At 36.7% G+C, this 22,284-nt stretch overlaps 1 protein-coding gene across 7 annotated transcripts in view; it reads left to right on the top strand.

The window, feature by feature from the left end:
* Positions 1 to 22,284, top strand: part of MSH4 (mutS homolog 4) — a 47,483-nt gene that overhangs the window by 3,808 nt on the left and 21,391 nt on the right. For 4 of the 7 annotated variants that reach the window (XM_054071110.1, XM_054071109.1, XM_054071108.1 and 1 more), the window contains exons 2-19: positions 2,202 to 2,366; positions 5,478 to 5,641; positions 7,213 to 7,323; positions 8,372 to 8,487; positions 9,171 to 9,344; positions 9,841 to 10,013; positions 10,771 to 10,838; positions 11,813 to 11,887; positions 12,284 to 12,348; positions 12,885 to 13,054; positions 13,816 to 13,952; positions 14,383 to 14,486; positions 15,306 to 15,430; positions 17,178 to 17,378; positions 18,563 to 18,681; positions 19,534 to 19,662; positions 20,568 to 20,742; positions 22,012 to 22,100. In XM_054071110.1, the coding sequence (XP_053927085.1) occupies positions 2,202 to 2,366; positions 5,478 to 5,641; positions 7,213 to 7,323; positions 8,372 to 8,487; positions 9,171 to 9,344; positions 9,841 to 10,013; positions 10,771 to 10,838; positions 11,813 to 11,887; positions 12,284 to 12,348; positions 12,885 to 13,054; positions 13,816 to 13,952; positions 14,383 to 14,486; positions 15,306 to 15,430; positions 17,178 to 17,378; positions 18,563 to 18,681; positions 19,534 to 19,662; positions 20,568 to 20,742; positions 22,012 to 22,100 (2,360 nt within the window). The remainder of the gene's footprint in view (positions 1 to 2,201; positions 2,367 to 5,477; positions 5,642 to 7,212; positions 7,324 to 8,371; positions 8,488 to 9,170; positions 9,345 to 9,840; positions 10,014 to 10,770; positions 10,839 to 11,812; positions 11,888 to 12,283; positions 12,349 to 12,884; positions 13,055 to 13,815; positions 13,953 to 14,382; positions 14,487 to 15,305; positions 15,431 to 17,177; positions 17,379 to 18,562; positions 18,682 to 19,533; positions 19,663 to 20,567; positions 20,743 to 22,011; positions 22,101 to 22,284) is intronic. The other 3 variants (XM_054071111.1, XM_054071113.1, XM_054071114.1) reach the window with 3 other exon arrangements.

The following is a 22,284-nucleotide window of genomic DNA, read 5'->3' as shown; positions in this document are numbered from 1 at the left end:
CTCCCTCTCCTCGGCGGGCGGGCGGGCGGCGCAGACGCCCCGGTACTTGCTGGGGCTGCTGCGCACCCCCGGCAGCAGCAGCTTCTCCAGCGGAGAGAGGGGCGCTGCCCGCGACCAGAGGCCGCCAGTTTCCGGGCGAGGAGGTGCGGGCGGCGGTGCGGGAAGCGTCCAGCCCTCACGCGGGTCTGCTCAGCCCAGCAGAACAGGGGTGGTCGTTCCTCACCATTTGGATAAACCTGTATTCAACATACGTCCTCCTTCACACAAGGTGTTAGCATGTCAAAGGAATTAACAGTGTCTAGGAAGACACGGCTTGGAAGAAAACGGGCTGTCAGAGGGACGTGCTGTCTAACTCTCAAAAAAATACAATTACTTAGATGAAACTTAGTCTACTTTAGCTTAAATCAAGAACGTTCCACTTCGATGCTGTCAGAGGGACATTCTGTCTAACCTTCAAAAAAAAATGCAATTGCTTAGATGAAACTTCACTCTAACTTAAATCAGAAACATTCCACTTTTTATAATAGTAACTACTTCTATCATTCTCTTTGCTTGGGCAGCGCTGCTGCAGGCGATGCTGGCAGCATCTGCTGACCCGGTTCTGCTCAGCCCGGCAGAACCCCTGGTCATTCCTCACGCTTTGGATAAACCTTTATTGACATCTGCTCAGCACGGATCACACTGAACACAAGGTGTTGTCATCTCCAAAGAATGAACAGTGTCTGGAAAAACACTGCCTGAAACAAAACACGCTATCAGAGGGGCATTCTGTCTAACTTTCAAAAAATAGTTACTTAGATGGAATGTCACTAGTGTAAATCGAGACCATTCGACTTTGATGCTCTCAGAGAGGCATTCTTTATCTCAAAAAAAAATACGTGGACAAAACTTCACTTTGGCTTAAATCAAAAATATTTCAGTTTTTATAATAGTAACTACTTGTATCATTATCTTTCTTTGCTTGGGAAGCACTGTTGCAGGTGATGCTGGCAGCATCGATGTGTCTCCCTGACTTGCTTCTGTTCAGCCTGGCAGAACAGGAGTGGTCAGCCCTCACACTAAATTAACTTTTATTGCTTTATTTAGGCAGTATCTTAGTTCCTGCTGGGGTTGATAAACTGGATTGAATTGCAGCACAATGTTTGCTTCCCTAGAGACCTCAGTTGGTCATGGGGTTTGGTTTTGTGTTTGCCTGGTAGGTTTTTTTTGTTGTTGTTTTTTATTTTTGGTTCTCATACCAAAAATGCCAACAAATAAACTCTTTTAAAGACCTGTTTTTGAGTTTTAGAAAGCAGTCGTCTTCCAATCAGTCCTGGGCAACGTGAGGGAGTGCTCTGCATCAATCGTATGCAGTGAGACGAGCTGGGGACTCGCCTGCGTACATATAAATTTTCCCAGAGATCTTATGCATATTTTATTACTTCCCAAGGGCTCACTTTAATGTTATTATGAACTTCACAACAATCACGTCTCTGGGTAACTTGGAGCTGGCTCCAGCTCTACCTGACCTTGCATATGAAACAGGAAAGCGCTGCAAACAGAAGGGATTGCAGGAGACACCTCTGTTCAGCACAGATCACACTGAACACAAGGTGTTATCGTCTCAAAAAACTGAAAGTGTAACAGTGTCTGGAAAAACACTATTTGAAAAAAACATGCTGTAAAACTCCCGATGCTATCAGGAGGACATTTCTGTCTAACTTTAAAAAAATACAATTACTTGGATGAAAAACGTAACTCTACTTTCATAAGCACGTGCAGTTTCAGATGTGGATTTTAAAAATGATGGGCCAATGTGAGATATAGCTGACTTTTAACATTCTTTCTTAAATCTAGAATTCATTAGAATATGAAATTCTGCAATATAAAGGGACTTCCGTTGTCTTATTTCGGTCCAACAATGTGAACAGATATTGATGCTGCACATAATACCACTGTGGAAAATAATGATATAAGCGTATTTTCAAAACAGACCAACTTTTATTTCATTTTATACTTGTACTACTTTGGGGAGCTTTCACAGGATGACATTAAAGGTTATTGCTTAGATCTCTCTGTTTTTAGTAAGAAAATAATGTTTTCTAACCTGTATATTTATATATTGCTTTCTGAATAAAATGGATTAAAATATTTTATTTAGTTAAATGACACATAATTTAATCTGTCTGCTTTCAAAAGTTATTTTTTTTCTCTCCCTTCAGAATCATATTTTGGGGACAAAAGTTCTTGTGTAGAAAATGCCAGCACACTGAATCTCACAAGTTCTTCTTCTGTACGAGGCCCGAATAGCACTGGTATAGGAAAACCACCTCTCTCATCCAGCAGATCTGTTTTCAGAAGCCATACCCCACTGGCAGGATATTCAGGTAAGATTAACTCTTAAAAGGAAATTGTCCTACTTACTTTTCTAACTTTATTATATTAAATGTACCTTATTTTTGAATGTGATACAGTAAGATACTGAAATACATTCAAGAGACAAAACATAATGTGTTTTGTACTGCAGAGGATGCCTATGAAAGATGTGCCTGTAAGACAGAGTGCGACATTAGATGCTGATTAGGTGTTTTGGTGTTACAACCGCCTGTCACTTACTTTGCATTCATGTATAAGTTATCAATACAGTTAGAATTCAGACTTAAAAATTGTCAAAAATTGAATTATTTCTGTGGACATGTTGTTTTGTGTGGTGACCGAACTGAAGAGCCTGAAAATTTCTGCACATTCCTGCTGAGGGGCCAGGGGTTGTTCTGAGGACTCAGAACACCAGTTACAATTCCAGCACCCCTCAGATGAAACTTTATGTGAATGCTGTTGCTGACATCTTGTGGCCTACAAAAGACAGGTAGAATGAATGCAGGTCCAGACTCAGTTGTTTGCAGCATCAAGGATTTCGCTCAGGAGGCAGCCAGTCGCAGTTCAGACAGGTTTTAAATTGCAAGTTCTTAGCTAAACTCTGATTTTGCCCTCCCAGATTCCTGGTGGGATTGGTTTTGACTCTTGGGGTTCAAATCGAGGCTGCTCAGAAGAAAATGACAGGTTTATGCCTTCTCCGGACTGTTCCGTTTTGAGAATACTCTTATTCCTTTACTTTATGAGAGCAAATTCTGTGAAGATCAGGGGAAGGTAATGGTGGAAAGGAATGTAAATATGTAAAAATAATCACTACAGAGCAGGTAGAGTTTATTGGTGATTCAGATTGCTAACCATGTCTTTGCTATAAAAATGCAATACTGTTTATATGTTTTTGAGAGTGTAAACGGGTTTGCCTTGTATATGCAAGTGTTTATCTTATTTTGAATACTTTAGAATTAATGGTTACTTGATAGCCATTAATTAATAAATGTTCAGAACATTCTGAACATTTAAATCTTCTGAACGTCTAAATAAATTCAAGAAGGATTAAGTGAAGAATGTGTTCAATTCAGCTGCTCTACGGTTTAGTTTGGCTTTTAGCTGAAAGTTAAGATGATTGAAATCATGACGGGTTTCTCTAGTTTGTCTGAGAAGTTACAGCCAAGTGCATGTAGCAGCTGCTTTTTGTAGCATGGTAATTACTTCAGTAAGGCTCAGCAAGTTACGTTTGCTCATTTGAATACCACAGTCTCACAGCTTTTGGTCGCAGATTTCCAAATAAGATGTCATTAGTAGCTTCTCCAGTAGGATTTGGAAGAATCTAATACCATTTTGTGAACCTGAAACAAAAATTAGCTGAGATACTGAAGGAAGCACTGTATGGATATTTTTGGTCTGAATTAAAATGGCATCACCCTGTTAATATTTAGGAAGTACTGTAACTTAGCACTAAAGAGCAGTGCTTCTTAAGGACTAGAGCATAATTTGGTGTGTGTGTACTCTGTTACTTACTGTTGGTTAAGATATATTGTTTCATGGATCTGTGATGGCAGGAACCCAAAATGCAGCTGGGAAGAAGTGGGAGGGTCAGCTCGTTTTGTCCAGCTTCTTGTCCCCCCAGTTCTGATTGCAGATGATGCCGCATCTCTGAGGCTGTCCTTCTTATTGGCTCACAGCTTAGGTTTTAGGCACCAAAACAGTAGTGCTAGAAGACTGTTTGTTTTTAACTTGGTGGTATTTAAAATTCATACACCTATGAAGTAGTATGGGAGGAGTGAGATGAAGGAATGTGATAAAATTTGTCACCAGGCAACTATACTGCAGTAAACTGTAGTTGAACACAAAATAGACCCATTTTTTAAATTAGGTATTAGGATCTGAATGACGTGTGATTAAGAATCATAGGTTTATACATTTCAGTTAGGTATAAATATCCACTTTACTGTAGGCCTGTAGTACAATCCCAAAATAGATTTGTTGTGTTATGTTGGGCAAATTGCTAGAGCAGCTGTGTTTGTGGTTTTATCTACACTGGAAAATAAAGAGAGTAGGTAAGAAAATTAGGTGGGTTCTGCTCAATTCTCCCAAGTAACAGGTGAAAGCACAAGAAGAGGTGGACTCAAGTTATGCCAGGGGCTGTGTAAACTGGGTATCAGGAAAAAAATTCTTCACCAAAAGATCTGTCAGGCACTGACAGAGGCTGCTTAGGAAAGTGATGGAGGCCCCATCCCTGGAGGTGTTTAGAAGACATGTAAACGTGGTGCTTAGAGACATGACTTAGTGATGGGCTTGGCAATGTTAGGTTTGTGGTTTGACTTGCTGATCTTAAAGATCTTTCCCAACCTAAACGATTCTATGATTCTTTATTTGAAGGAGGATATGAGATTACTTTAGTTTGTTATGGGATATGAGATTACTTGAGTTTGTGATGTTATCTGAGAAAATTTAAGACAAATAAATATTATGATACTAAAAGTATTTTTTTTTAAAATTGCCAAAATGAAAAACAAATTATTACATTTCAACTGTGCTGCAATATATATATATCTATTTACATTATATATATAGATTAGAATAGTTTAATAAGTTTAGCGTAAGATCAAATGAAATAGATATATGACATTTATTTCCCTTAACTTCACAAGATCTAAGCCATCTTGATCAGGGGTTGTACATATCTCTCTGCAATTTATACACCTGATTTTAACTAGTGGTAATACCTGTGCATCGTTTTGAATTTAAAATGGCAAGCATTTAATAATAGCTATGCTTCTTGGCATGTATTAAACATATTTTTTGTTTAGTACAGAGGTGGTAACTCAGAAACTGTATTTTCACTTGCTACAGAAATGTGATTATTTCTGACAATCTTAATGCATTCAATCAGTCTCATAATGTAAAAGTATGATGTTCATACTTTGGAAAGTGTGTCTTGTCTGTATGGTATGGCAAGTATAGAATTAGCAACCAGAATTTTTAGTTTTTAACTAAGTTGGGTAAATTGAAAGGCGTTTCTCTGCGTGTGGGAACATAACACATAATATTTCACTTGGAAAGTCAAAGTATGATTCTGTGAATGTGAAGTACTGGCTTGTAACTGAATATACGCAACTGTTTTACAGTTACATCCTCATCTGCAGCCTCTGCTCATAGCATTGCCTCGGTTATTGTAGCTGTGGTAGAAGGAAGAGGCCTTGCCAGAGGTGAAGTAGGAATGGCCAGTATTGACTTAAAAAATCCTGAGGTGATATTATCGCAGTTTGCGGACAATACAACTTATGCCAAGGTATTGTTGCATACTTAATTGCTGTATCCCTTACAGGCTTATTATTCTGACTTTCTTACTTAAGAACTTTTCTGACTAATAGGAAATTAAATTTTTAGTTTGTAGAAGAACTTTCTCCGAAGTTAAAATAACAAGTTCTAAGACATTTGCAGTGTTGAAAGGCCTGTTATTTTCTTTATGGTGCCTCAGATTTTAGATAGAGAGGAAAGGCTGTTTTGCAAAAGAAAAATAGCCTTTCTGCGAAAAATAGTGTTTGTGGGAGAGAGATGCCTTGTTTTGAAGAACATTGGGCAATACATGGTAGTAGAACTTGCAAATATTTTTGATCAGTCTAAGAACAGAACTGCATGAATGTGGGTGTGTGGGGAAGTAGTAACTAAGGCTGGTGTTGTATGGTTGCATAAATACTTGCTTCTCAGTTAGTTCACTGAAATTCATTCAGTTTACAGCCAAGTGTTCTGCCTACCAGCACCACAGACTCTACATTAATTTGGAGAGTAATGTTTCTGGTTCACGCAACACCAGCATTAATAAAACATGTTATTTAATGATTTTGTTGTACCTATGCATGCTAGTGGCTTGTAGCATCTTTACAATATTCAAATAAATAAAACCTAAATTTAATTACGAGAATAAGTAGATATGACTTAATATAAACATCCATCAAATCTGTTTATTAGAACATATATTGTATAAAGTAGTTTTTGATCATTAGTGCTTTTAGAGCTTATTCTACTCTTAAAATGTTATTTCTCCTAAGCTTTTCGTACTTTGTCTTTAAATTCTGTTAACATGACTCTCTTCTCTGTTAGTCAGGCTTCTCACTTGGTAAGTTTTCATCTTCTATAACTGCCTGTCAGGCCACGGCCTCATGGTTCAGTATTTTCCTCTCTTATCATGCTAAAAGATGGTATTTTTATTTTTACACATATCTTCCTAGTTTTCCGTTTAGATTACCAAGTTCTCCATTCTGTGGACACACCTAATACTGTATTGACCAGCCAGTCCAAAAAAACAGCATAGCTGCTGGTGTACAGCTGCTTTATCTCAAAATTAGGAACGTATGTGTAAAAATAAAAATGCCATCTTTTAGCATGGTAAAAGAGGAAAACACATGGCTGAGATAAATGTTATGAGGAGGTTAGAACAAAGTCCAAACCAAGTCTCAATCAAAAGATCATTAATATTCAGACCTGTTGCATTTCTTCAGCTTCCAGAGTACCAAGAACTTTTCAGCTGCAAGCCCAGAAAATAAGTCCTTCTCCCATCATAGCCATGGAATATAATTTGGAATATTTATCTCTTGCTTTGACAACAAAGATATTTCTGTTTTTAAATAATGGGATGGATACTATTGGTTTATTTTAAGTTTAGTGTCATGTCTATTTATATAGCTGTATCTATATGTACAGGTAGATCTGACTCATTAGCAGTAAATTTGGTCTTTATTTACATGGAACTGTGATTTTAAAATATAAGAGTTCTGTAATTATTGTTGGTTCATTATCGTGTAAAAATATTTTGGATTATATATGGATATTTATGGAATTATTTTGATTTTTTTTGTTCAGGTTATTACTAAACTCAAGATTCTAACACCGCTTGAAATAATAATGTCAAACACTGCTTGTGATGCAGGGAACACTACAAAATTGTTCAGTCTGATAACGGAACATTTCAAGGTAATCTGTTAAATCTCATTCCAAGTTTTAGAATTCTTGTTGATCACTTTTATGTAATAGTTGATTTGAGAGTTTTGCATCACTACTAGAGCCTTAAATGTGGTCAAATTTGGTGTTTTCTGCGATTTTCAGGCCTAATTTTACCATGGTAAAGAATAATTTAAATGCAGCTCTAACACTGCTAGTTCTAATGCTGATCATTACAGAGATAAGTATTTTACCAATTAGAGCCAAAAAGTTTTGAATTTGTGGCATTGAATTAATTTGAGCAATACTGAACCTGGGAAAGATTCAGAGGTGAAAAAATCAAGCATTTTTCTTTTTTCCCTTTTTTCTCTCAACCTGATGAATAGATGTGACTAACGTATCAGAGAATAGGAAAAAGTGCACTGGCAGGGTAAGAGAGGGTGAGATGAACTAGCCTATGCAATTTATGAGTATGAAAGCCTCAGAATGTTTAAAAAACTGTCTTCTTTGCTGCTTGAATTGCTTCCATGACTTTCCTGCTGCTTCTTCACAAGTGCCCTTCTGTTTCCTGACCTCTCGTCTTTTTCTTGCATAAATCACTTGCACTTCACACACATTCAGTGGTGTCGACCTGCATACATTTTTCCCTATTGAAGACTCAGTAATGATCCCTTGGGCTTGAACCTCAGCAAAGGAAAGCTACAATTTGAATGTGAGCATCAGTGGTAGTGTGAAAATAACTCTTCTCAAAAAGTCACAAATTTTAACCAAATTCAAAATTCAGAGTAGCTAGTTCTTGAGAGGAAAAGCAGTATCCAAGAAAAAGGTGATGTTAATTTGCTCAAAACAGTAGTGTGAGCTTTTTTATGTTTACTCACCACCAGAGAGAAGGAAAGATGAGTGGCAATAGTGTGGCCTGCCTGTGATAATAAGCTAGAATGAATACTTCTTCAAAGGCTAATTGCTGAATCACGTGGTTGATTTTCTTGGAAACGCATACCACTAGAAAAATAGAGAAGCCTGCCTGCTGAAAAAGTCTCTGTAACATTTTACACTATTTGCTTTCCCCCTATCTTTGCAGAATGTGACTTTTACAACTGTCCAAAGAAAATACTTCAATGAAACGAAGGGTTTGGAATACATAGAACAATTGTGTGCGTCTGAATTCAGCACCATTTTGATGGAGGTTCAATCAAAGTATGTTTAACACAGGATGAAACACACTGTGTCCAGATAAGTTTTTAATAGCTTTTTGTACTAATAGCTTAGTACACAAGTCTGTGGCTTGTCATAAAAGTTAGAAAATCATAACAGAGCTGTTCTTTTATTTTACCCTACTATATATTCTGATATATCCTACTATATACTATATCTGATATACCCTACTATATATTCTGATATATCTAGAAATCTAAATAGAAAGCCCATTATGTATATGTATTTTTTTCTTTTTAGTATTCATAGCTTTCCACATTCTTCTTTTCATTCCTCCCTTAGAGATACAGCCTAACAAGCAGGACTGCCTTTCTTTCTGGCCTTGGCAAAAGTTTTCTTTGTACCAACAGTTTGAAGTAGTGATACTCGGTGATCAGGGTCTTCATTTCAAGTCACTTCTAACTACTGAAATACATGTGTTCACAAAACCAGCCATAGAGTGTGGGGTGTCAAGAGCACAGAGACTCAAACATTCATGAATATTTGATTTACATGCATACATGTGCACTATACTTGCGTTAGTGCATGGTTAAAATGTACTGCTTTTTCAGAGCTATCAATCCCAGTGGCTGTCAAGCAGAAGCATGAATGTAATTTCTGTAGCGCGTTGCCTTGTTTTGTGGTATTTAAATAGCATCATTCATTAAAGATTGTTTCTTTCCAAGGTACTACTGTCTTGCGGCTGCTGCAGCTTTGCTAAAATATGTTGAATTTATTCAAAATTCGGTGTATGCTCCTAAGTCACTCAAGGTGCGTTTCCAGGGGAGTGAGAAAACAGCTATGATAGATTCGTCTTCAGCGCAAAATCTTGAACTAGTAATTAATAACAGAGATTCTCGGTAAGAATATTTAAGTTCATGAATTACACTTTTGTGAAGTTGTATTTCACCAGATTTCCTTGATGTTTATGTCAAAGAGCTGACCGTTATATTTATTTCTGTATCAAATAACTTATACCATTCAAAGCTTTTAAGAAATATTTGGTCAGAGAAATGCATTGCAGTTTAGCCCAAAATTTCTAGTGTAGGAAATCCTACAAGTGAATTGCAGGAAGAGCTGATGCACAGTCATCTATATGTCTATATTTTATTCAACCAGTTAAATGATGTTGGTTTCACGGATTGTGAAATGGAAGAGGCTACGTTTCCACAACGAGTTGCGTATGTTGGATTAAAATGCCTAGGTTTTATTCATTTTACACAAGATAAACACTCCAGGCTTGAAAGGTTGTTTTGTTTCCCTTTGTATGTAATGCCTTTTGCCTGAAAATGACACTTGACATTTACTATCTTTATTTTTGTAAGTGTATTCTTCACATGTATTTTGCTTTCAAAGGAATAGTCACACACTTTATGGTGTCCTAAATTACACTAAAACTCCAGGTGGAAGTCGAAGACTTAGATCTAATATCCTGGAGCCACTTGTTGATGCTGAATCAATTAATATGAGACTGGACTGTGTTCAGGAATTACTCCAGGATGAGGAGCTCTTTTTTGGTCTTCAAGCAGGTACCAGTTTATTTTTTAATACATAGTGCTATATTTATTTTTAAACTTCTTTTCTAATCTATAAAAGTATGCACTGTGGCTCAGTGTGTTTGAGAAGTGGTTTTTAATGGTTTGTAAGGTGACACTTAGTGGACAATTTTTTGAAGACATCTTTATTATGATGGTGGTAGTTTTCTCAAGTATTTTGCTAAGGAAAATTAATTTCTCTGATAAAATGAATAGAAGTCAGTGACCCCATAGCTTTTTTAAGAATTGGAGTTTATCTCTTTACCTCTATGGCTAGATACATTCCTATATGCTAGTATACATAATGCATATATTAAAAACAGTCAGAGACATTGCTTATGTAATGCTTGTTGTTTATGCATTTTTTCCCTGTTGCTTCATAAAATATAGCAGTCCAGACAATCATAGAAGAAAATACAATACAAGGGTGTGAGTTAGTCCACTTGAAGGTGGATCATATAATCTTAGCTTTGAAATATGAGTCAATCTAACAAAAAGAATATTGCTGAATTGATATGAAGTCCAACTTGTACAATGATCAGTACCTGCTTAGGTATAGTAAGTATAGTTATGACAGAATAATTTAGATAGTAGCTATTTTTAACCTGGTTTTTTTTCCCCCAGTAAATAATATGTGAAGATAGAATGAAAGAAAAAGATTACCATAATTATCTAAGTAATTTTGTGCGTTAAAAAAAGATTTTATTACAATTTCAGTTATATTTCTGATCTGTTTAATTTTGTTTTGCAGTTATCTCAAAATTCCTGGATACAGAACAACTACTTTCAGTTTTGGTACAAATTCCAAAGCAGGATACAGTATGTTTTGAAATATACCTTAGACGATCAGTTATCTGATTAGAACATGCAATACATAAATGAGATACCTATAAATATGCATCATATGATAAGAAAAAGACTATGCCTTAAAAAGACATGGAATAAAGTTGTTGTAAATTGAGCGTATATCTGATTTTACAGAAGAACATTGTTGTGGGAGAGTGTTAGAAAACAGCCCCATCCAGCCTGACCTTGAACATTTCTGGGGATTTGGCATCTACCACTCGGCTGAGCAGCCTGTGCCAGTGTTTCACCATCCTCACTGTAAAATAAATTCTTCCTTATATCCAGTCTGTCAACCCTCTTTTAGTTTAAAATCATTATCCCCTGTCCTGTTGCAACAAGCCCTGCTAAAAAGTTTGTCCTCGTCTTTCTTATAAGCTCCCTTTAAGTATTGAAAGGCCGCTATCAAGTCTCCCTGGAGCTTTCTCTTCTCCAGGCTGAACAACCCCAACTCTCTCAGCCTTTCTCCATAGGAGAGGCGTTCCAGCCTTCTGATCATTTTTGTGGCCCTCTGCACTCGCTCTAACAGATCCATGTCTTTCTAGTGCTGAGGACCCCAGCACTGGACACAGGACTCCAGGTGGGGTCTCACCAGAGCAGCGTAGAGGGGCAGAGTCACCTCCCTCCACCTGCTGGTCACAGTACTTTTGATGCAGCCCAGGATACGGTTGGCTTTCTTTTTTAGCAATGTTCTCGAAGCCAATTGTTATCACTGCAGATATGAGAATATTAGCTGTGGATGGGCACACTATCACAGTATGCAATGTAACAGTTATCTAAACATTCTTCATGCAGTTCTACATTGAGTTGTCAAAGTGAGCTTATAAAGTATTTTAGCAATTTTTATGAAGAATATAAACCAGTTAGCAGTATGAGTTCTGCGAGTTCTTAAGTGCTTTTTATCAGATGGGCATACAAACACCTGCTGTATTTGTAAAATTTTTCAACAGGTTAAAACTGCTGAATCAAAGATAACTAATTTAATCTACCTGAAGCACACTCTAGAACTTGTGGAACCTCTAACAGTAAGCTGTCTCTGTCTTTTTTTTAAATGAAGTGCGGAGCATTTCGTTCTTCGTTTTATACAGTGCAGTTTGTTAAATTTCTTAGACTGCAGAATAGGATATCTCAAGTTGGAAGATACTGATAAGGATCATTGAGTCAAAAAAAGATTACTTCATGTCTTGCAGAACACAATAGTGCCAACATAGTCTGTTAACTTGTAGGCCAATTGAAAATATATATTTGAGTCTAATATTCCTAAGAACTGGATTCCTAGAATTTAGCTGAAGCCCATGCTCGGATTCCATAAGGTGCTTATGGAACTGCTGATAAGCCTCAGTGAATCTAAGAACTTTCAGTCCTTTAAAAGGGCTACAAAGAGAAGTAACTGTTCATGTCCATATTTTAATCTTCAACAGGCTGCTTTAAGAAGCTGTAACACACCACTGCTAAAGGCTTATTGCAGTTCTCTTGAAGATACGAGGTATTTATCATGCTTTTGCTAGTATGTCTTTCTTAAGAATGTTTGTAAGATTAGGGATGTGGCATCGTTCCTTTTTTGTAGTTACAGATGTAGCTCAGTTCTTTTGCCTAAAAGCTGATTTCAATTGTCACAAATACTAATTTTCAACTAACAGACAAATGCAGGTTAAAAATGAACCAGAAAGTTATCTGTGGTACCATAGTTGCTGATGAACTGCACTCTGTTGAAAGGATCCTGAAAAGACAGAAGTAGTGGTTTCCTAAAGTCCTCCTAGTAATGCAAAAATCAGCTGCTGCCTGTATATTTGAGAAATTATTTATATCTCCGCAAGATTTGAATGATATCTTTGGTCAGACTTGGGTGTAGTCATGCTTCATTCTGAGGTGAAAACAGCCATGAAATTTAGTGTTTGGGTTTAACAGTAGCTGATTTGCTTCAGTTATTTGTAACACTCTTATTTGTAATTTTGGGATGATATTGCAAGCAAAATTAGTAAAGTACTATGTAGCTAATTAACAGTACAACTGATATTGCAGATTTGGAACTATACTTGAAAAGATTACAACTGTAATTAACGACGACACAAGGTACACAAAAGGATGTCTGAGTATGAGGACCCAGAAATGCTATGCTGTTAAGCCTAACATCAATGAATTCCTTGACATAGCGCGTAGAACATACACAGAAATTGTCGATGACATAGCAGGTATTTCTAAACCAAGATTTTTACTTATTTATAGTTCGAAGTATGTTGCAAGTGGCATGTAGAAGCCTTGCAATCCTAGAATCCTAGAATCACTAGGTTGGAAAGGACTCACTGGATCATCGAGTCCAACCATTCCTAACAATCCCTAAACCATGCCCCTCAGCACCTCATCCACCTGTCCTTTAAACACTTCCAGGGAAGGTGACTCAACCACCTCCCTGGGCAGCCTCTGCCAGTGCCCAATGACCCTTTCCGTGAAAAATCTTTTCCTGATGTCCAGCCTGAACCTCCCCTGGTGGAGCTTGAGGCCATTCCCTCTTGTCTTGGTATTAGAACCTTCTCATATGTAAAAGTTATTTATTATTAGCATAATCTGACTGTCACTGATAAGTAACTTATAATTAAAATTACAAAACCTGAAGTGATTTTGAGATACATATTGCGATTCTACTTTTGTAAATAAGAAATCAGTTTATTTTAATGAAGTGGAACAGTTATATTGTGATTCCTGCATTTAAAACTCTGTTGTTCTTTATAATTTAAAAGTACAAAAAAGTTTAAGTAATGTAACAGAATTATTCCAACTAAAACATCCTGCATAAAACATGTAAATCTTTGGGTTAACTTCTTGAATTAAAACATCTGAGTTCTTTGTTCCCTGTGTTTTAAACAACTTTGATTTGTACCAACACAAACCTGTTTGTGTATGTATGCATGTGCATGTATGTAATTTGTGTCAAATCTTGATTTGTGGGTTGTAGGTATGATAACACAACTTGCAGAAAAGTACAACCTGCCCTTGAAAACAAGTTTCAGCTCTGCCCGTGGATTTTTTATCCAGATGACTGTTGATAGTTCAGCGTTAGCCAATGGCCAACTGCCTTCAGAATTCACAAGGGTATCTGTGCGAGATATGGTTTTTCATAATCTGTTTGTGCAGTCAATGTATATAAAATGTATAATACATTCATAAAATACACATTTAGTAATTTAAGCAGCCATTAAAATAATTTCAGTGACGATATCTAGAAGTAAACGAAGGTATAATTTATATGGTTTCATAACTGCCCTATTTCTAATTATACTTAATATAATCAGAAATGTGCAGTTATGTGCAATTATGTTGCATGTAAATATGAAGCTGTATATCTTGCTGATAATGGCATTCTTTTAGATGGATTTTTCATAAAAAATTATATGGGATAAGAGAAATCAAGCATTGTTTTTTTCCATTTTTTCCCCAGTACTGCTCCCAGTTTGCTGTCTAGAAACTATTTTTGTTTCTGATAACATGACAAGTTCTTACTGTTGTTTTGAATTCCCCATAGATCACTAAAATGAAAAACACATATAGCTTCACTTCAGCAGATTTAATAAAAATGAATGAAAGATGTCAGGAGTCCCTGAGAGAAATATATCACATGACCTACTTGTAAGACCATTTAAAGCTATTTAATATTTGCTAGCTATATTTATTTTGTCCAATTAATAGCTAATTACATGTTTTATTAAAACTATTGTTCTGTTGAGCTAGCTACTTGCAGAAATAATCCAGAGCGACACTGAAGAAGTGTACTTCCCGAGACAAAAAAACCACAAAGGGTGTATTAAATGTAATTACAAAAATATAGTCATTTATTAGTAAGGGTGTCCATCATATTTATTAAATTTTTATGGGTGAATTATCTACACAAAATGGCACAATGAATGTGTTGGCTTTGTAATGCAGAATTGTTACTTCTGTTGAGTTCCTTGCACTTGCAGTAGAACTGTCTATCTCTGTATTTTGTTCTTGCTGTGCATGATGTTGCTCTGCGCTCTGTTTCAGAAGATGTACTGAGTGTAATGCTGCATGTCAATTTGGAAATTCTTTCTAGAAACCATGCGGGGTTTTTATTAACAAGAAGGCCTAAGGGAATTAGAGTAGCAGTTGATGTCTTAATAAAACATGCTTGATTCCACAAATATGTTTTTAGTTCCTTCTCTTTGTGAAGCTTTCTATGAGCTGTTGGTATTTCAGCTATGTGTCTTGTGTCTGATAGCAGAATTTGATCTGAGATGGTGGTATAAGATCTTAATTTGCTTCAAAGAAATTTATACATTTGCTTCCATCTGTCGGAAATGACTGTTTTATGAGCCACCTCCCATCCTAACCTATACAGTATGAACATTAGTAACTTGCTTTATTTCTGGAAGTTGTATAAAGTGACAGTCTGTACTGTGCAACAACTGTATCTGTGTCTTATTTCAGAATCGTGTGTAAACTGCTGAACGAGATCTATGAACACATTCATTGCCTGTACAAGCTGTCTGACATTGTGTCAATGCTGGATATGCTGCTTTCCTTTGCCCATGCCTGCACTCTTTCCGATTATGGTAAGTTTCTTCTTTGATTCCATCGTGGGCCAGAGAAAGACCCTCCTGTTGGAAAAAATCCAAGCTGTTTTGTCTAGTTCTCCAATTGCTTCGCCCACATCATTTGTATTTCTGGGTCTCAGTAGGCTTTTGGTGAGTGTCTCTGGTCTATCCTTGCCAGTTTTGTGCTGATGTTCCTTCTGTTTCTGTTCATTGAAATTATTTCTGCTGTAAGCCTTCACAGCCAATCTTTTTGAGACACCCAGTTGAAGCATATTCTCTTCAAAAGCATGAAGTCTGTGAACATTCTGAGTTTATGCTTCTTTTCTGAAAGGCTGCAAGATATTATAAGCAGATCAACATTACATATATACTGTAAAACAAAATACGTGGCTATCTTTGTTTATCTGCTTCAATTTCTGTAGCAGTTTTAGACATTTTTGGAATTAGGGTCTTCTGAGGAATCCATGATCACATGCTTATGTGCATAATATTCATGCTGCTTCTCTAGTCCAGTTCTGCAATATATAGATGAGCACATTGTATTCAATTAATGCTGAACTGAAATACTTACCTGCAGTAAAATACAGTGTGGATACTAAATCAGGTCTGGAAGCTCTCTCAAGGAGTGTATTAGCTCGTCGTTACGGGTGCTGCTGTGTAATTTCCAGTTCACGAGCAGGATCAGTTTGCTTTGCAGTGTGGACTGTGAACCTTCACACGCTGGTGATTCCACTCATAGCACATGAACCGGTGTGTAACTGCACAGTGACTGATGTCCCTGAGGCATCACAACCTTTTCCTGCCAAATGAATTGGAGCACAAGTTGTCTTCAGCAGTAACAGCAATACCAAAGCCACTTCTCACCCCTGCAGCTTGCACGGCCAGGCATGGATCTGTAGCCACCGAAAGAGATGGACTGTAAATTTAGCTTTCAGTTCCCTTTGCCACTTCACTCTTTTACCTAAATCACTAAATGACTAAAACATACACCAGGTAATTAGAATTCCCCAGAGTTTAAACCTGAAAAATTGTTTTGGCACTTCTTTTTTGAAGGCTGCTCTGTTTAAACACCAAATGTCACAGTGCTTCTTCTTTGTTAGCCTGGGGTACTGCCATTGAGGTAGACAAACAGGAGGCATTTGGAACAGGTTCAGAAAGTACTGTATTGTGGCAGCAATACATGCAGACACTCCCAGCATCTGTGTGGGCATAGGGTACGCCCAAATAATCAATATAATAACATATAACAAAAATATAAGGAATGCTTCCTTGTTTGCTGTGCTTATGTAATAAGGTACATATGTAGTAGTAACAGAGTTCATGATCCCTCTGCTTTATGTGCTCGTAGCAGTACAAGAATAAATTATTAAAAATTTATTAGCTATGAGACTGGCCTTCAAGTTTTCTGTTTTAATTACTATTCAAGTTTCACTTTTTGTATTTTTCTTTATTACTGGAGTCCAACCCTATGTGGATGCAAACACAGAGTGTTAATTGAGAAATTAAATGTTAGTTATGGTTTTCTTTTTGTAGCAGTAATTCACGAAAACTCGCATGACAGGAATCTAGATCTGAAAGTGGCTGGTAGTTCTTCCCAAGTGCTGCTTGTTAGTCTTGCTCACTACAGGAAAGTAAAAATCAGGGAAGCGGGACCACAGAGTTTGACTTCTGCTCTGCAATAATTACTTTATTTCAAACCACACTAGTTTAATAACAAGATTTCCATACTAACTCTGCAATGTTTTATATCCTTTTTCTTATTTAGTTCGTCCAGAATTTACGGATACTTTAGCAATCAAGCAGGGATGGCATCCCATTCTTGAGAAGATAGCTGTGGAAAAACCTGTGTCTAACAACACATACCTGACAGAGGGTAACAATTTTGTCATTATCACAGGACCTAATATGAGTGGAAAATCAACATACCTAAAGCAGATTGCACTCTGTCAAATTATGGCACAGATTGGTGAGTAAGAGTGTATCATATTACAACTTTTATTGTGTCCTAGTTAAAAATATTTATGAAGTTGAATGATTTGGCTTCTAGAGTAAGATTCTATCTAAATGGTAACAGGTAATTTTTAGTTTGCTCCTGCCAGCTCTGGTGTTGCAGACAGAGACTGCTTCAAAGTTTTGGGTCTGCCACTGGAAACCTGTGTCAGTGTGTGGAAGCCTCTCCAGTCTGTCTTTAGGAGAAGCACAGTTGTATACTTCAATTCTTCGGAGCACCTTAACCCTGTCTAGCATTTTATGCTGAACTGATAGCTGGTGTCCTTGAAGCATGCCTGGTGAGCTACGTGTGTGTCAGTCACCCAAAAGGATTGGGGAACTTGAGCAGGTCTCAGGAGTGTGCTTGCAACTGGGTAGAATTAATAGATAAATAATCAACTGATTCTTCAAATAAAAGTAGTAATAAATACTTCAAGGTTCTATCACTAAAATTATAAAAGTAAACCAAACATTTGTAAAGCCTAGCTGGGGCTCATCCCTATACTCGGGAATTCCTCTTGAGTTTTACCTTAAAGACAAAGATAAGGCTGCTGGCACAGGAGAAAGACCTTTAGGCTGACACTGATTCTACTGGAATGAAACTGCTTAGCAGTGGGGAATAAAATCTGTCCACCGTGTGTTGTGTGTCCAACTCCCAACAACCGCAAGTTCTCCAATAATTGCTCTCAAAAACATGAGTTTAATATGAATAAGGGAGACTGTAAAGTCTTTTGGCAGGTTTCCTGTTCTTTTTTTATTCAATAAAACTAAGAATAAGTCTGATAAAGGCAATATAATCTTGTTTTTGGGAAAATAAGATTCCTTGGGATTAGTAACTTGGTGGCTGCAGAAGTGTAAATTAATCCTCATGTTTAATCTCACTTTTGCATTCCTATAGAATGACACACAGCTTCAGGCATATAATTTCTTAAGGTTTTACTGATAAATTCCTTTAATCATGGTGCCTATATAACAATTTTTTCTTACAAAGCAAAGGCAGAACACAATCTTTTGAAACTTTGTAGAATAAGGTGCTTTCTTTGCAGTGTGGAAAGACCAAGTGTAAAACTGATTCCCCCACACCATAGTCAGGCAAATTGTCATTTGTTACATTGAAAATGTAAACAATATGAGAAAATTCATATTTCGCTTATTTTGTAGGTTCTTATGTCCCAGCAGAGTATTGTTCTTTTCGAATTGCAGAGCAAATTTTTACCAGAATAGGTATGGATGATGATATAGAAACAAATGCATCAACGTTCATGAAGGAAATGAAAGAGGTATTAAAGATATCTAATCCAGGATTCAGGACCCCTTGTTACTGTTAAGCTAATAGAAATTGTACTGGTGTATTTCCGCTGAAATATGTGTACTTTGAAAAGTAGTAAAAAATTCAGCTTTTACCTGTTAACTGTGTAGTGAGGTGAGGGTCAGTCTCTTCTCCCTAGTAGCGAGTGACAGGACATGGAGAAATGGCCTCAAGATGCACCAGGGGAGATTGAGGTTGGATATTAGGAGGAATTTCTTTACTGAAAGGTTGTCAAGCATTTAAACAGGCTGCACAGCGACCTGGTTGAGTCCCCATCCCTGGAAGTGTTTAAAAGATGAGTAGATATTGTACTTGGGGATATGGTCTGGAGGTGGACTTGGCAGGGCTGGATCGCTGATTGGACTTAATGGTCTAAAGGTCTTTTGCAACCAAAACCGTTCTGTGATAAACCACAGAAAACCAGGCATATCTTAAATAAAAAGATATCCCCATATGAGTAAAAATTAGTGCTCTGTTGGACAGTGGTTTTAGTGTTTTGTTATTTCTTAGGCCTTAAATCAGTATTTGTAGGAGCCAAAGCCTTTACGGTTCCCTCTCCCAAACTGATATGATTTTGAGGGAAAGTGGTATGTACGACGGAAAAGAAAAAGACTGCTGTAGCATCAGTCTTTGCATGATTAGAATTGACAGCTCTTTGAAAGCTGTGAAAAGGTAAAATTTGTGTATCTTACAAGATTGTTTAAAATTTCTGCCATAAGTTTCATCTGAATAACACAAAGTATTCCCATTAGCAGCAGCATTCTTATTCGGCTTTTTAAAAAATGCATTTATAGGAATGATAACACATTAAATATTTTCCTAGATAACATACATCATACAAAATGCTAATGACAAATCACTCATCATAATTGACGAACTTGGCAGAGGTACCAGTGCTGAAGAAGGTATTGGCATTTGTTATGCTGCCTGTGAATATCTGTTGAATTTAAAGGTAATTATGTTTTGAAAAAAACTTAAACCTTGTAATTATTTTTTGTCATACTGAAAGTAAAGATAGTGTTTTCTTATAATTTAACTGCAGTTTTGTAGCGATTTCTTGCCTAAGTCTGTTATTTTTCAAAATTGGTAAGTAAGAATTACTGTGATAGAGAAGAAATGCTGATATAAACTGTGGTTCTGTTCAAAAGCAGTGCACTGGTCACCATCTCTCTCTGGCCTGCTCGCGAACTTGTACTTCTGTCTAGAAAGAGAATTACCCAGTCTCTTTAATTTTGCTTCGTGCAGCTTTGTATGCTGCAATGTTAAAGGTGAACCTCTTTACCTGACTGTAATCTCTCCATAGTACAGTGGAACTTGTGAGTTGGTCACAGAGGGTGGGGGATTGTTCAGAAAAGTGGAAGATGATTTTAGATGGGTTGGAAGTTTCACTATTATCACTAGTTATGTGATCAACCTCAGGCTGCTGTCAGCTTTTTGAAGTAAATGTGAGGGAATTGTTTCTCGTCACTGTTTATTCAGAGCACTTCTCTACTTTAGTTTTTTGTAGTTCTTACTTTTGGCAAAACATTCCTTGCGAGTATTAAGGCAATCATTTGACAATCATTCAGATTGACCCTGGTTAAATTTTGTAGGCATTGTGGATTCCCTGTTACTTCTGATATTCTTTTCCTTCTATTGAGAAAGGAGTGGGAAAATTCCCAGTTGGAATAATGTCTTTGCTGATGGTAGAACTCATTACTTAAAGATTTTAATTTGCTTTGGTGATTTAAAGACAGCTTTTCAATGTTTTTGGGGAAAAAAATGGACTCCTGTGTCATCATTTATTTTTTCTTAATTATTGTACATTATTCCAGAGTAATTTCCAGAATAAATTTTATTTCTTTTTTCCTCATTTAGGCATTTACATTGTTTGCTACGCATTTCCTGGAACTGTGTCATATGGATGGTTTATATCCCAATGTGGAAAATTACCATTTTGAAGTGCAACATGTGAGAAGCAGTGCTGGAAATAAGGAGAAAATTGCTTACACTTACACACTCTCTAAAGGATATACAGAGGAAAAGAACTACGGTAATGGATTCCACTATGGCTTTGATTTAGTGAAGGTTATATGAGATACTGTTTCAGTTCTTAGGCTCCAAACTAATTTTCTGCTGAAGGTTTTCTGCTGAGTTTGTGTCTGTTTCATAAAGTAACAACTACAGATCTGTACCATGTTTCAAATACTTGGGTGTTTTAAGTAACCATGCAAGGATAGAGTAGTTTGGCATAGTGTGAAGAACCTGCCTGAAATTTCTTAGCGAAAAAAAAGATTTTGTTGGTGTCAGTAGCTCTTTGATTCCCCTCTGTTTGAATGAGATGAGCCATTTTGAACACACAGAACTTGAGTTAATCTAATCTCTTGTTACAGAAGTGAGTGGAAATTCTGGAGAGACTTAAAGCTGTTGCTGCTGAGGATTGTGTTGCTTAAAATTTTCCTATGTGTCTGCCATTAGTACTAATACATCAGTTAATAGCAGCTCGGCCCTTTTTTGATTGCCAAAAAGGAATCAAGTTTCTTTAACAAAGGACATGAATTTTATTGTGCATCGAAGGTTCCACCAAAGCATTGGTGTTCTCGGGAAAGTGGGTTTACTTCTCTTAACTTGAGAATAAATTGTACTTAAGACTGTACAGATCGATGGATTATGGGTCAATAAAGAAATGAGTGAGTGGCAGTAAGGCATAGCTATACATTTTAAAGAGTTGCAGAAGTCCACATTTCCAAATGCTAGATTTTGAAGTTGGATCCTTGATTTAGGTGACATTTAGTCAGTAGGAAATTAGCTACACATGACTTTGGCAAGCTAGTGCTAACTGAAGACTGTAAATTATTCCAGTCAAGCTTCAATTAACTGGATTAAATGCTTCTTTATCAGAATTTCAGAATGAATTTCTTTACATTCAGAAGCACAAGCTCGGTTTCAGATGCTAAAACACCGCTAACTCAGAAAAATCGTGTTTCCAAAGTGTTCTCAAAGAACAGGAGACTTTTAGTAACTCAATGCTGGTGTCTTGACTTGACCTTACTTGAGCAAAGTTATATTCTAAGAGTGGAAGGGCTCTTCCTGGCATTTCTGTGGTTTTAACCCTACAGTATGGCACCTGATGAAGCCACAGAATTTCCTCAGAACAGCTAGGAAGAATAATGAAATCAAAGATAAAATGTATAAAAAAATTACTTAAATAAAAATGAAAACTTCATCTTTTAAAAAACTTGCTAAGTTAATTCTGGCAGTTGTAGTCTGGAAGGTAGGAATAAAATGACAAAAAATTCTGACTTGTTTTTTATCTGTTTAGGATTAAAAGCTGCAGAAGTTTCTTCCCTACCATCATCCATAATTTTGGATGCAAAGGAAATCATAAATCATATCGCGAAACAAATTTTGGTATGTAGTAGAAGATTCACAGTTTTTATTAAACTCAAATATATTTTCAGTTTCTGAAAGGATATAAGGTAAGCACTCCTATGATTTCATGAAAATAGATTTAAAATTGTATTTCTGGAACCAGTTATGAAGGATTATACTGAAGGTCACTGTGAGGTGACAACACAAAGCAGTCCTTAAGGTT

This window comes from Cuculus canorus, chromosome 7, assembly GCF_017976375.1.
Source record: "Cuculus canorus isolate bCucCan1 chromosome 7, bCucCan1.pri, whole genome shotgun sequence".
In the NCBI taxonomy this organism is placed as follows: domain Eukaryota; kingdom Metazoa; phylum Chordata; class Aves; order Cuculiformes; family Cuculidae; genus Cuculus; species Cuculus canorus.
This window is presented reverse-complemented; position numbering and strand designations above follow the sequence as displayed.